At 42.4% G+C, this 15,322-nt stretch overlaps 1 protein-coding gene across 9 annotated transcripts in view; it reads left to right on the top strand.

The window, feature by feature from the left end:
* Rapgef2 (Rap guanine nucleotide exchange factor 2) overlaps nucleotides 1-15,322 on the top strand; it is a 243,942-nt gene that overhangs the window by 157,093 nt on the left and 71,527 nt on the right. The window contains exon 1 of one of the 9 annotated variants that reach the window (XM_028880104.2): nucleotides 5,437-6,143. The exons of the other annotated variants lie outside the window; for them this stretch is intronic. Coding sequence (XP_028735937.1) covers nucleotides 6,141-6,143 — 3 coding nt within the window. The 5' untranslated portion in view covers nucleotides 5,437-6,140. Of the gene's footprint in view, nucleotides 1-5,436; nucleotides 6,144-15,322 lie in introns of those variants that run through there. 9 annotated transcript variants of the gene reach the window in all.

Below are 15,322 nucleotides of genomic sequence, written 5' to 3'. Positions count from 1 at the left end.
GTCTGCCCTTATTATAGGGAAGAATTCAGCATGATTTTTTCAGTAATTCTTACTGTATTTATACCTTTGTTTTTTTTGAAGCTTGAGCAAATTTTTAAGGTATGGGAAGTGAACAGTATAGTATCAGAAGAAAGAGAAGTGAAATTGCTAATGTCCCAGCTAAGGAAAATATAAGCAATTGTGACCATTATTCCCCCCTCACCCCCCAGCCATGTGCCTTTTGTCGGACAGATCTTTCGCTGTGCTGTTGGGCACGTTCCCAGATTCCTTTCCCTTGCATTATTCTTATTTCCTTCCCCACTTTGAAAAAAGTAATGACCTAATGTAAGTAGGAGTTAAAACAGCTCTCTGTTGAACAATAAACCACAAAAGTGGACAGTGATGATAGTCAGTGAAGTTTGTTTTGCTTTAGAAAAAGGAGTATGGTTGATTAAAATGTCCTTTGTGTTTCTCTCCAGCAGGAGGACATAGATAGATGATAGTTCTTACTCAATAAAAGTTCATTGTTAGCTGAATAACATTTTAAAAGTTGACATGTCTAGGCATCGTGATGAACACCTTTAATCTCAGGCAGAGGCAGGTAGATCTCTGTGAGTTCAAGGCCAGCCTAGTCTACATAGTGAGTTCCAGGACATCCAGAGCCACATAGTGAGACCCAGTCTAGGAGTCAGGAGTAGGGGTGAGGGGAGATATGTCAATCAGGTGTGGTTGTATACATCTGTAATCCCAGCACTCTGGAAGGCTAAGATGGGAGGACCACATGCTCAAAGCCAACCTAGGCTACATAGTGAGATCTTGTGTCAATGAAATAAAGTTAACTGTTCTTCAGAACAAACTTCACTGACTACTTTAAATGTGTGGGTAATCCTCAAAGAAGAAAATCTACTGATCATGAAATTTCCATGTAGGTTAAAGCAATATATTTTCACCCAAGAACATCTTTTGTCTTGTACACCAACACTGAGATCATGAAAAATGGAGAGATGTTGCATTTTATTACCATGGTGAGGAGTTTGATTTTTGCTTCGCTTACTCGGAAATTAAACTTTTGGATTATTTGCTTTGTTAGAAAAGAATACTAATAAAGAAACAACTCATTTTGAATACTGTAGGTTTACTTCAGAATTCTAGAAAAGAAGTTGAAAATAGTTTCAAATGTTCACATCTGGTGGAGTGGGTTACCTCTGAGGGCCAGCTGTGATATGGCAGGAAGCAGTACACAGGCAGGGACGCGGTGTGTATTGAGCAGTGCACAGGAAGTGAGTCTGGAGTCGCAGCAGAAATGAGGGAGGGCAGCACATGAAAAGGATGTAAAGAAAAATATGATGGGGTGGGGGATTTAGGGAGGCAGAAGAAGTGAGCTGAGAAATTGCTCAAAATGGCAGGATTCTAACAAGGCCTGTGTTGTGTCCAAGGTACCCCTGCTGTTGTAATACTCATGAGTGGACTCAAGCCATCTCTGTTGACCTAGACATGCTAAGTTATTTCTCATGTCTGATTATGTTAGGTGAGCAGGTGGAAGAATCAAACATTTCATTATTGTTCTTCACTTTTTGACTTTATGTATTCTAATGACAATGTCTTTTGGGGGAATTATCTAAGATACCATTTCCTCTTACTTTTATGACCCAACAATACTTTCTTTTCATTACTAATTTCAAAGATACTACAATAGAACAAAATGTTAGAATCAATTAAATGTAGTATTAGCCATTAATTTAAATGTTGGTTTAGTTTAATGACATTTGCATGCAATAATAGTGATGTACAAGTAGTTGTAGGCCTAGGTTTCTACTAGCTTTTCCAGCTTCCTTGGCATAGATTCAACTTGTCAAAGAAAATTCAGTACTGGCATTTATTTGTTTTGGTTATTTACAAATAAAAATTTACCTGAGCGCTTTGTGTTGAGACAGTTGGGGGACATGCAGGGGCCAGCTGGGGTTACAGGATGGGTATGCAGAATGAGGTACTCTGGCAGGTAGAGTCTGAAGTTTTGAACAGCACATCAAGTCTTTCAGAACAGGGAGGGTTTGAAGAACATTTTTGCACATGCCCATGATGCCAACACTTGAGAAGCGGAAACAGGAGAATTAGGGAGTTTTAGATTAGTCTGGACCAACAACAGGAAACACTGCCTCACAAAAGACAGCACCCCAACACATCAACTACAGAGGCCCACGATGAAATGAGTTGAACATCATCTGCTCTCACATTGGCTGAAATACTGTAGTATAGTTTCTGTGATGCTACATAGAGAGACCCTGTCTCAGAAATAACATCTACAGTCTGGAGATACAGCTCAGTGATAGTGTTTTTGTCTAGGATGTGCAGGGCCCAGGATTCAGTCCCTGAAAAAAAAAAATACCCATGCCAAGAGTAGCTGTAATCTGGTTCTGTCACCTGTGATAAAAGTTATATGGCGAGGGATTAGTAAAACCTGCAGTGTAGAATCTGTAGGGGCTCTGGAGCCAGAACTTGGCCTGGTGACTGGCTTACCATTTGCTGTGTAACCCTGTGACATGAAATCTTTATAAAATTGGAGTCCGTTGTTCTGTAAAGATTGGAATAAAACTCAGGAAGTTGTTGTAGTAATGTGTGGTGCATGATGAGAACAGTTCCTATAGTCCCAAGGTATCATTTATCCTCCGTTATGCAGAAGTAATGGAATTAAGACTGCCGGACACGAGACAGCCAGAGATGTAAGGTACCAAACAGATGCCAGTCAGAGACAGTATGTTAGATAGAGGCTTTTCTCTTGCATAGGCGATGGAGGTGTTCATTTGCCTCCCAGCCCTCTTCAGTGTAAACTTCACAAGCCACCTTCTCCTTACTGATCCAGTATTAAAGAAGCTAACAGTCACGCTGTCACCAACTAAAATGCAAGGCTCTGTGTTTTAAACATCTCAGTCTACACAGCCATGTAAGTTTTCTGAGGCTTCCTTACACATAGTTAAATAACTTCCCCAAAAGTTGCACAACTGATACATGCCAAAGCCACTGGCCATTTTGTCTTGCGCATGGGAGTTGTGTACAGATACACATAGATCTAAAGCCCCACACATGCATGCTGGCATACACATGCAGCTGTGTTGAGGAACTGTTTGAAATGCCTCTAACTCTTCCTGTAGGCACATGATCACAGCATGGACAGTTTCTTGTGCTTTATGAGCTCGGTCATTCCTCTATTTGAGAACTGATTTTCTTAAGTATTGGTTTCAAAGCAATTTCATGTGTGTGCGATAGTAGCTATTACCTTCCCTTCTTTATGATGTGGTGTTCTGAGGAATTTTCAGACTCTTGACATGAAGGTTTTCTCAGTTTCACCTTTCAGTAAGTCCCCGGAATCAGCTGAGCTTGTCCACACATGTATGTAACCACAGGAGCTTCTGCGTCACCCTGCTTCTTAGTCTTGAATTTAGGGAATTCTGCTTTTGCATACAGTTTGGATGATGATGCAGTTGCTCTCTTAATTTGTTTCGAGTTAAGTAAATTATTCAAAGGGAGCTAATTTTAGTTATCTAGAGGAGAGTTTTGTGAGCCTACTTGACTTGGTCACATGCCCTAGCTGTGTAAAATACAAATAAATAATTACACCCATCTTGGTTACAATTGCATCATTTCTGTAACCCCCTTCAGCCATAGCACTTTTTCTCTGGACACCTTTAAAGAAAACAAAACAAAACAGAAACTGTATTATCCAAAATCCAGCGAGGATAGTTGTTGGTGCCCTGGCTTGGCAGTGCCATTGGCTCTGGCTTGGCCTCCGTGGGTTGGTGGTCAGTAGGCCTTTGCCTTAGGCAGTATTAGAGCACCTCCTTCGAGGACTGTATCAGGTGCTGACTTTGTATGTCCATCTGTTCTCACTGTCATTTCCTACTTCGGCTGTCATCTAGGCTTCCATGGAAAAGGTGTTGCCTTCTGTTATGAGTGGAAATGAAGTACCTTCCAGTAGGCTCATTCTTTGGGGTCTTTGTCCCCAGCTGGTGACAGGGTTAGGTGATGGGCACTGGAGCTCTTACTCGATCAATGGGTGAATAATCCCTTGATGAATCAGTCCATGCGCTGAGTGGACAGTGAGGAGGTGGGGCCGGGTTGGAGGAACTGGGTCCCTGGGGACATACCCTTGAAAGCTTCTCCAGGTCCTGCTGTGGGGCTCCGCCTCCCTTTGCACAGGCCCAGCAGCCATGGAGCCATATGGCCGTGGGCTGACATCTCCAATACTGTGAACCACTCTCCTGGAAGTTGTCTTCTCAGAGATTTTGTCACAGAAATAAAGAACAAACACACCTCCAGGTGATTTATAATAAATAAATCTAATGAGTGCATGCGATGTGCTCTCTGCCCCTGAAAGCAGGTGGGCTTCGTAATGAAGTGTCAGAGTTTAGCAACCCCATGAAGGGTTCATTGCGTGCCGTTTCCAAGCATGCCAATGGGGATCTTCAAAGCAGAATGCTCATGTGGGCCTTCCCACACAGTGATAGGAAGAAACTAGTACAGCTGTGGTTAGTTGTTGCTGTTGGCTGGTTTTGGTATGTGTGTTGGGGGTAAACCAATACTACACACGAAACTTTAAAACACTGTGATTGTGTTTAGGTGTGTATGTATGTGTGTACGCACACACACTGGGCTGGGAATGTAGCTAATGAATAGAGCATTCGCCTGGCATAGGCAAGATCCCGGGTTCAGTCCCTAGCACTACTTCCTCTGGGTATCGAGGGGACCTTAACTCGTTTGGATCCTTTGTTCTGATACTGACCAGCTACACTTAGGGCACTCCTGCAATTGACTAGCTGTGCAGTGGTTATGCAGGCCACGTGAAGTTTTGTTTTCGCTGCAGAATGGAGATGGTGATTGTACTTGTCTACCTCATAAGTGTTTTGAAAATTATTGTAGCCATCACTCCTCTGAGTGCTTTGTGTGTGAGTCCCAAACAATATTAAAGGAAAAGTGAGATTCTTTGTGTTTTACAGATGGCAGCTCGATTTAACTATGTGAATATTTTTTTAAAAGTTCATGTTCTCAGAATTTTCTGGTAAACCAGTGCATGGCTAGCCTCAGGTGATTGCTAGTTCTCTACCTTAATTTTAATCCTCAACAGTCCTTTCTGTATGGAGATCAACCTCATCTCTTCTTTGTAGCTATGTGACACCCAGGGATTGTTAAAATGTTTGGGACTGTGTTTCATGGTCTATGTCATGTGCTCAGTGACACACATGTGTCACAGGGTTGGGTGTCATCCAGTGCCATCCAGGAATTTCTCTTCCTTCTTCAGCTGTAAATTTTTCTTTTTCTTGATTTTTTTTAAAGATTTATTTATTATGTATACAGTGTTCTGTCTGCATATACACCTGCATGTCAGAAGAAGGCACCAGATCTCATGGATGGTTGTGAGCCACCATGTGGTTGCTGGGAATTGAACTCATGACCTCTGGAAGAACAGCCAGTGCTCTTAACCTCTGAGCCATCTCTCCAGCCCTTTTTCTTGATTTTTTAATGTGAACATGGATCCAGAAGTTTGATGTTTTTTTTTTTTTCCCCTTCTTTTTCTCTTTGTTTTGTTTTGAGACAGAGTTTCAATAACTATGTAGCCCTGGCTGGCCTTGAACTTCCTATGTAAAACAAGCTGACACTGAACTATGATAGTCCTTCATCCTCATCCTCCCAAGAGCCAAAATTAGAGGCCCGGGCCATCACAGCTGGCAGAGAGACTTAATTTTTTTCGGTCTGATTTTGAGTATAGGGTATGATTCTCTGTTGGCCATCTTAGATCAACTACAATTCATTTTTAAGATCTTTCATTAGCTGCTTTCTGCAAATTGGAATTGGTTGCAAAATAGCTCATAAAAGAATCACAGTTGATGTGAAAAAAATCACATTAATTTTACCTTAGTACTTCACCGTTTTCCTCACTTATTAAGTGATTCTGTGCAAGTCGAGCTGCTTAGTAAGACCTGTCTTTGTAGTCATTCCGTGTGTTTGCAAGGAGGTATTTTTAGATGGTTTAGCTGAGCAGCAATCTGACGTCTTTAGAGGAGACATCAGTTCATTATGTGGATACAAATTCTATGCTTTCAGCTTTTCTACACCAAGTCTTAATTTAAATCCCTTCTTCTTGCTTTTCTAACGAAAGAGACTCTATCATGGTATGTATTTTATTTCTTTCTAAGGCCAATCTTTCTAGTTTACCTTTCCTTCCATAAATGATCTAAGTAGAATGTTTTTATTTGTTCTCAACTTAATATAGATTACAGAAGCATGGAATTCAGGGTCATATTTCAATGTGCCATTTTGTGTTGTGCTATACAGTGCTTTGCTATTATGATATGATTCGGGGGATTTAAAATAGTTATGGAGCTCATAAGTGCTGTTTTCTTTGAAGAAGAAAAAAATGTAAAGGACAGGGTGTGGGAGTTGTATTTTTCTTAACTGTGCATATTGCATTTTCCCTTATGAAGAAAAAAAAACCTCTTGTTTGGAAAGATAATTTTAATGCCGAGCATATAAGAAAGAACACATGGTTATTTGCTTTCTTGTTCTAAACACAGTGTTTGAATGAAGTTATGATATTTTCTGGTTTTTCTCAACCCATTCCAGTACTGAGAGGAAGTTCTTTCGGCGAATGCATATTTGTGTGTGTTGTGACACTTGTTCTCATAGGACGAAAACCACGAGGATTCATTCTCTCGGTTTACCACAAATGTAGAATTCTTCCCCCTAATTTTACTACACCTAGTTTTAGGAAATAATTCAAATAGAAGTGCAAAAAAACTGAATTAATTTTCAAGTAAATGTTCCTTATCCATTTTCACAAATTCAAAGGTTGTGCCTGCTGTGCGTCAGATTGTCGGGGCTCAAGTGCAGACTTCTGTCGGTCCCGATGTGCTGTCTGCACAGTGAGAAGAATCGGGGTTAAAGGATGGTCTGATATTTTTAACACAGTTGTTGGATGATCAGTGATATTTTAATTATATAATGGAATTTGTCATATTTACCATACATTGCAAATTTAAATCACTATCATAGAGAAACAAATGAGTTACTTAGCATCAAAGATAGATATTACTTGGGGAATCTGATTAGTAGTAGACATCAGTCTGAGGCGTGAGTTTTCATTCTTTAAGAGAAAAAGCAAAGACATTTTATATATGTGATACAAATTTTAATATAGGGAAGAATCTGGCATAACAATTTCATAGTATGGAAAACAGAAAGGAAGTACTGCGACCATGACTTTTTTTTTTGTTTTAATAAAAAGAAAACCTTTCTTGTTCTTAAAGATTAGTGTTGTTATGTAACCATTTAAGAATTTAGCTGAAGCCCAATATTAAGTGACTCAGATTCTTAGCTTCTTAATGATGCTTCTTTACTGTGGAATTCAAGGGCTTGCCAGATTCTTGAGCCCTGACTTCATTCTCCACCCCCTCCCCAAATTTGCATGCAGTAAAAAACTGAGGAACTGTACAGAAGAGTAGCTAATGCCCAAATCCTCATGTGCCAAGTTTAGCATGACTGACTGCAGGCTGGAGGGTGGTTAAACTGTCTCTGTTTTAGTGACCACCTTCTGGTTTCTGTGTCAGAAAAGTCATCGGGAGACTCTAAAATCCACCCCCCAACCCCCAGCTTCTGCTGTGGATTCCCCTTTCACTTTCTGCAGATTATCACTTGTTCCTTAGAGCTCGTCCCAACACCAGCCAACCAAGAATGGCTCTGGTGTCTTCTGGTCCACTGCCCCCACCCACTGACTGTGCTCTTGACAGTGGGATCTGCACTGTCCTGGAGGAGGAAGAAGCTTACATAAGCCTCCTTTGGCTCACACGCCCCAAGGAGACCTTCAGGAACTGAGAAATTGAACATCTCCAAAGATAAATAAGTAATAAATATTAATAATAAATAAATATAATTTATGGCCCTGGTGACTGACCGCCTGGAGAGGAGTCACATGGTAAGGAAAGGTTGCTGCCTGGGGGTTTCATTTTACAGAGATAAGTGACACTGTCGGGGGGAGTTTGGAGGCGTCTCTTCCAACACCTGTTCCTTGTTTCTCCACTTAAATGTGGCTGGGCATTTGAGTCTTTTCTAATCGTTTCAAAGTTTCTCATAGATTTGAACTCTTTTCACTGGAATATACAAACTCCTGGAAGTCAGATAATGTATTGCCTTCTTCCTCCTTTCTAGTATACATTGATTGTTCACCTTGTAATTAAGCGTGTCCCCCTTAATTAACTCTCTCACGTTCCCTGGAGACTGCTTTCCATCCCTGTGGCTTCTCCCGCTCACTCTCCAGTTTTCCACAGTTATGAAACATTAGAGCAGGCCTTGTTTGGTTGAGCATATATGGGATTTTCATGGTGCTTTGTATTTGGTGTGTGGCTTGGTTTTTCTCAACTGGCCTCTACAATGAGATCAACAAGGAAGGATCGCTGTCTCAGGAAGCTTGTTGATCCTGTTGGTAGCATTGAAAGCACTGAAGAGTGGGGTTTATCTGCACAGGTGCGGTGATCCAAACAGTGAACATCTAGCTCCATTCATACTTGACGAACTTTGATTGTGTTTCTGTTTTGGGGGGACACTACATATTCCCCAACTTCTTAGAAGATTCTGTGAGCAGATCAGGTATTTAACCAAACTTTACAAATATAAGTGAACTCTTGTTTTATATTCCTGTGACCTTTTATATTTTTTACTGGCATGTATATATACACATATACAACTTGGAATTAATGCCTTAGCTCAAAAGGAAGAACAGCTTGAGATGCTTATCTCCTGTGAACATTACTTAATTATGGATTTTTTCTTTCACTTTTGAGATTATAATATAATTACATCATTTCCCCTTTTCCTTCCTCCCTCCAAACCATCCTATATACTATTCCTTGCTCTTTCAAATCCATGGCCTCTTTTTTTAAATTAATTGTTGTACATGCATATATATATATATATATATATATATATATATATATATCTTTGTGTAGCGTTGAGGCCTTGTGGACTTTCCCCTGCCCACATTGGCATGTCCATTGGTGTCATTTATTCAGCTCATGTTCAGGCAGTCATGTTGGTGATCCTTTAAGGGTGTAGCTTCTGACAGCAGCAGGAGACACAACCACAGAGCAAACTCTTTTATCCTCTGGCTCTTACCAATCTTTCTACCCCAAAGAATCTATCCCTTACGGTATCAGAATACCGTCTTCATCATAATCAGTCATCTTGACCATTATTTGTGATTTTTATATTTATATGAGTTGGAAGCCTGGCCCAGCAGTTCCTTCCGACAGATGAGGTGAGGCCATCTGTGTCAGTGAATGTCAGTCATGGAGGAAAGCGGAAACCATTTCAGCCACTGATTAGAAAAGGGGGTCCAGTAAGCCCAAGTTTGCCTTTAGTGGACTGATAGGAGCTCTAGATCTAAGTAGGGGTTGAGAGGTATACATAATTAAGCAGTCTTGGTCAAGTGTGGTCTGGTTGGTCATTATCTCAGTTCTGGTTCCACTGTCATCTCTTGAGAGCAGTGTGGTTGTCCAGGGTGTAGCCTCACCCTCACCGACAAGTGTCTTCATGGATGGGCAGAGTCTGCCCTGGGAAGCTCTGCTGTGCCTGGAACCAAAGGTGTCTTACCCATGTGCCTTCACCTTGGAAGGGGCATGAGATAGGTTAGGCAGACAGGTTTGCCTTGGTGACTAATACGCCTGTATAGTGTAAAGGAGCAGACTGACCCAAAGCAAAGGAGACAGGCTCAGTGAGAGCAGGGGTACTAGGCGTTCGTTCTTCTCCGAGTTGCCGTGTGGGCTCCAGCATGGTGCAGCGCTTTTTAGCAGAAGCAGCTTGTGAATGCCTGCTGTATGAAACCCCCACCCTGCTCCCTGCTCCTTGGCCTTTGTCTGGTCCACTGGACAGGTCAAACCTTAGAGCCAGCCTACTGATTGTGTTGTTGGCATAGAAATCAGTGTGTGGTCATGACATCACTGACTCCTCACTTGGAGATCCCAACTCTTGGCACTGTCCTGGTGGGCCGATCCTAAGCAGTCTGTTGTTTCTATTACCCTTGAATTCTCTGCCAAACACGTTCCTTTGGTCTCTCTGTGAATCATGTTTTTATCCCATGTTTATAATTCTTCTTCTTCTTGGAATATCAGCCTCATGAGCGTGGGGCCCTCAACTGTTAGATTAATCTTTCTGCCTTGGGTGTCTAGAGCAGCGGTTCTCAACCTGTGGGTTACAAGTCCTTTGGGGGTTGAATGACCCTTTCACAGGAGTCTTCTAAGACTGTAGGAAAACATAGATATTTATATTATGACTCATAACAGTAGCAAAATTACAGTTATGAAGTAGCAACAAAAGTAATTTTATGGTTTGGGGTCACCACAACATGAGGAACCGTATTAAAGGGTCACAGCATGAGGAAGCTTGAGAACCACTGCTCTAGAGTGTAAAAGCCATGGCATAAATACTTATAGACGTCTGAGAGGTGAACTAATAGAAATATAAAAACTGAGGTATGGGCAAATGTTGGTAAATTTCGAATTCACAGATGCTCGTTGGTAAGTGCGTTTTCCCTTCCCCTTTGTGGCCAAACCGAAATAGAAATGGAGACTAAGGGAGAAGTGGCCGGCAGGGTCAGCAGCTGACCCGTGCACATTTGCAGCCCGAGCGGCAGATAAGGTTAGGGCCGTTCCAGGGTTTGGTTGCAAGGTCCAGATACCCTGAAAAGTGGGAATAAACATCGCTTACCTCAGGAGCAAACATTTTCTGTGTATAAGCTGCTTAGGACTTTTAGATTACATGAAGTTTTAGAAATCAGACATTCCACTTCAGGAGAATATAAGTACGGATCATATCGGACAGCGAACTGTGGCCGAGGCTTCCATATCTGAGTGTATGACAGTGGCAATGGCGATGTGGGAAGCTCAGGAGTGGTTGGTTGGTTGGTTGGTTGGTTGGTTGGTTGGTTGGTGTTAGCTATGACACTTAGGAGTCCTATTTTATTAAGTTACCAACTGTCATCTTAAGTGAAATGACCTGGACCTCAGAGTGTTAAGCCATAGGAATGTGCACATGTAACAAAATTAAGATTAAAACCACTATATTAATTTTTGCAGACACAGTACTATTAATAATGACCTGCAACTTACTGCTCCTTTTTAGTATTTTTTAAAAAGAAATATTATTTTAAAAGGTAGTGTTATCATTTACAGTAATTCTGGGTGCTATTTAAATTAGTTTTTCTATTATATAAAAGTACAGCCTGAACTCTAGTGTTAGCAGTGCTGTGTGTCAGCCATGCACTTCCTAGTACCCATTCCAGAAGCTGAAATGAAGAGACTGTGCCGAATGAACCCCTGAGCCCTCGTGGGCCTGGCCTTGTGCTAGTGTCCAGCTTGCATTTGCCCAGCGTCTCATGTCTCTGGAAGTCTTCCACACCAGCCCTCTCCGTGTTCTCACAACTCTCTGGTTGGGTGTGTAGGATGGGACCTGTTACTGGTCCACACTAGTGAGTAAGACGAACTACGGAGCATGAAAGTGATTTTCCCACCAACCTGGAACTGACCATGTCTACTGCAGTTGCACATTGTAGTCTGAGAGTTCCCAGTGCCGACTGGCGATGTTAGGTACTGATCAAAAGAAGTATCTGTATTGGATAAAATAACATTCTGTAGTGATTGAGAATTCTAACTGGAGCAGGAACTTGTGCTCTAGAAACTTGGCTGTTTATATACCATTACTGAATTTTAAGATTTAGTGGTGAGCCTTCACACACACACACACACACACACACACACACACACACACACACACACTCACTCCATCCCTTTATGGTGTTTTAATACCATTACTGAATTTTAAGATTTAGTGGTGACCCTACACACACACACACACACACACACACCACACACACACACTCCATCCCTTTACGGTGTTTTAAATAGACAGAGTTTTGTTTTTTGAGGAAGTTGAACCGTGGAATACTGAGGCCCCTCCAGGGTGTTGTCAGGTTTGAGAGGTTTGCTGCGTGCGTGCGTGCGTGCGTGCGTGCATGTGTAGTCTGCTTGGCACCTGCACTCCAGTCAGACTTGTTTCTCTCTTCTCCAGCCCTGTTCAGGATGGTCTTACAAATCCTAACTGGATACTGTCAACCACTTGTTCAAAGACCACCACGTCTTTGTGTGGCTCACGGAAAGGCTGCTTTCGTGGCGTTTGTCCCTGCTGCCCACATTTCTAGCCTTTGTGACCTTCTGCCTTCCATGCTGCAGACTGTGGGCTGTCACAGTTCCCAGTGTGCCTCGTCTTCCCTGGCCAGCCCCCATCTCTGCCCCTGCTCAGCCGCAGCTTTGTCTCTGTACTTGTCCTGCGTTACCACTCCCCGACATCCTTCACTTTTCCTGGAGATCTTGGTTTGGCTGACTCCATTCACTTTTCACCCTCAATGCCATTTTCTCAGAGCAGCCTGCCCCATTCACCAGCCACCCACTCTGTCCCCAGCCCTCACTCTCACGACACACCTAGTTTTGGTTGTGCTTACTAACATGTCAGGTTACACTCTTTATCGTTTTTTTTTCCCCCTCCCTTCCCTGTCCACCTTCAGACTCCTTCCTCCAGGAGTGTGCGTTTAGCCAGTCCCGATCCCTGGAGTTCCCGAGCCGTGGTCGGCTCCTTGCCACACGGCAGTAAATCAGTGCCTGCTGAATAGTTCAGCGACAGAGTGAGTCCCGCAGTTGAGTAGAGCTGGGCCCCGTTTGCTAGCTTCTCTGTCGCAATCCGAACGTCAGGAAGTTCAACAAGTTTCATTCTGAACTGCTCTGTCCTGGCTTTCTGGGAATCTAAATGTATTGCTTAACTTCATTTTGGAAAGGAGAGAATTTCGTTTCTCTTGTGCCGTAAAAATCCTTCAGTCGTATTCTGATGGTGCCACGTATGATTGCTGGTAGAAGGGACAGCGACAGATCTGGGGGAGAGAGGACAGTGGAGTCAGGCCACCTTGTCCAGCTTCTCTCAAGAGCAGTGTCTCCGGCTCCACGCTGGGGCTGATGGGTGGGGAGGTGTTCAGGGCTTGCTGTGCTTACGTTCAGGAAAGCGTAAGCGTAATGACAGATGTGTTCACTGCAGACACATCCAGCCAGAGAACTGCCCAGTAAATCGGCAGCTGCCGCACAGGGTCTGAAAGTTCAGTGACAGACAATATTCTGGAAGTTGAGAGAGAAGGTGGGGTGGGAGGAAGCTAAACTAATTGTATATGTGCCCAGGAAACGATGAGGGAAATGATCAGGAGAAGGCAGTGGGGGCAGCTGTTAAGAGTGAACACTTTTTTTCTGAGGGTAAAGGAAGCTGGTAGAGAACAGTCAGGGGAATGACATGACTGAGTATGGATTTTCCATCATGTCGTCAACGTTTTCTCCGACTACAGCACGAAGGAAAGATTGCAAGGGACGCGAGATCATTGAGAGCAGCAAACTAGGGTAGCAGCTGGGCAGCGGCCTCAGAAGAGAGCGGGCTGTGCCATCTGCAGCCCCAGTGGAGTGCGCACATCTGTGCTCATGTGAGCCCGTTTGCTTCCCGGGTTGTGGGAGGCGATGGTCTGTGCTTAATGATGTTTCAGGTTTTTGAGTGTTTTTTGCTCATGTGCACTAATGACATTGCAGATTACAGTTAGCCCGCTGTAAGATTGTACCCGGATGAATGCTGCTCTGTCTCCCTGATACACATCTCGGATAATAAAGTAATACACATACGTAGGGACCAGAAAAGTTCAGAGAGTAGCTGAATTTGAGGAAAGGAAAGCCAGCTGAGCAGTGTAAAAAATGTTAAGAGTGGTGTCAGTTTACAAGGAATGTACCTAAGATAGTTGCTCAATTGATTACGTAACTAAATCTCTGCAAATGATTAAAGAAGGCCATGAAATCTGGTGGGGGCACTGGCGAAGTGATAGTGTTAGGAGGAACAGGATGGAGCCTGTGCTTGACTGTTCATTTCCCATGGGTCTGGGGTTGCCAGTCTAGAGAAAGGAAAGATGGAAGGAAAAAAGATTTATTATCCTTGCAGTTTTTAAGCATGTATTCCTACTGGTGTCAGGCACTGAGTAATACAGATAAATGTTCAGTTGGTTCTTAGTACCCTCCAGACAGCCAAAGCTGCGGTTGTTCTGGTCTGCCAGGGTTGATACACCAAGGCCCAGAAACAAACCTGAAATTAAATGACTTACCATCTTTTGAAAGAAATCCTAAAGTAAACATTTTTGTTCACTGAAGTAAAAGAAAAATCTGAGAGATTAGATTAATAATAGTAACACATAGTCTTTTTTGGCAACTTAAGAAGGGTGACCCGGCAGTTTTTAAATTGTAGACTGTGCTCCTTGGTGAGAGGTCTTACTTGTGGATGGTGGAGGTTGTGAGTGGAAGAATCTGAGTTGTCTCTTAAGATTAAGTCGCGCCTGTATGGGGACATGTATAGAGTCTGTATTTATGCATGAAATAGGAGAGACAATGAAGTAAGTGTTCTCAGTTCATAATGTACCTGCTAGCCATAACTCACAATAGACACAGCTTCACGGTCGAATCGCCCCATGGTGCATCTTGGAGTCCTGGGATTAGATGCTAGTTTTAAGCTGAATAACTAGCACCAGGACTTTTCATAAATAAGTCATTATATTTCTTTGGCTTAAGGATGTTACTGTACTTAGCTTTTTACGAAGTATACTTTATAATAACAAGTTCTGTGTGTAAGTATGTGAAAACCTCTGTTACGTACATGGTTTGGGTTTATACGCATGCATATATATATTTGATGAAGGTGGTGTGATTAAAACTGTTCCCTTAGAGAGTAAGTGCTTTCTCTCTCTACGTATAAAACTATTCATGGTATCACATGTTACGGGAGCCCAGTCACCATGGCTGTGAAGTCATTTCCACATCAGTTACTTTTCATTGTTGCTGAAGGCTGTTCTTACCGCCGAGTGCCAGTTTTCTCCTTTCATTATTTGTTTCCATCTACTAGCTGTTAGGTGCACGAAAGCATGGAGTCTGCTTTCCTTTTTGCTATAGTTAGCAAACCTGGCGTTCAGTAAATATTTGACCTCATAATTAACTGAATAAGTAAATGGACTTTAGTGTTTGTTTAATCCAGATTGAGTATGATCCCATGGAGTGGTTGGTCTGAATGTTAATCAGTCCTTTCTCCATAAGGAAGTTAAAGATTTTAAAAATTTCACTGTGTTAAATTTTCCATAGGTAGTTCATGAGGATAAGTATAGTTTTTATGAGTTCATATGTGCTATTTTACCAAACCAAACAAAATATGGTAGAGTTTGAATACATTGGAAGTCTATTATCCT

The sequence above is a fragment of the Peromyscus leucopus genome, chromosome 6, assembly GCF_004664715.2.
Source record: "Peromyscus leucopus breed LL Stock chromosome 6, UCI_PerLeu_2.1, whole genome shotgun sequence".
NCBI classification, from domain to species: domain Eukaryota; kingdom Metazoa; phylum Chordata; class Mammalia; order Rodentia; family Cricetidae; genus Peromyscus; species Peromyscus leucopus.
This window is presented reverse-complemented; position numbering and strand designations above follow the sequence as displayed.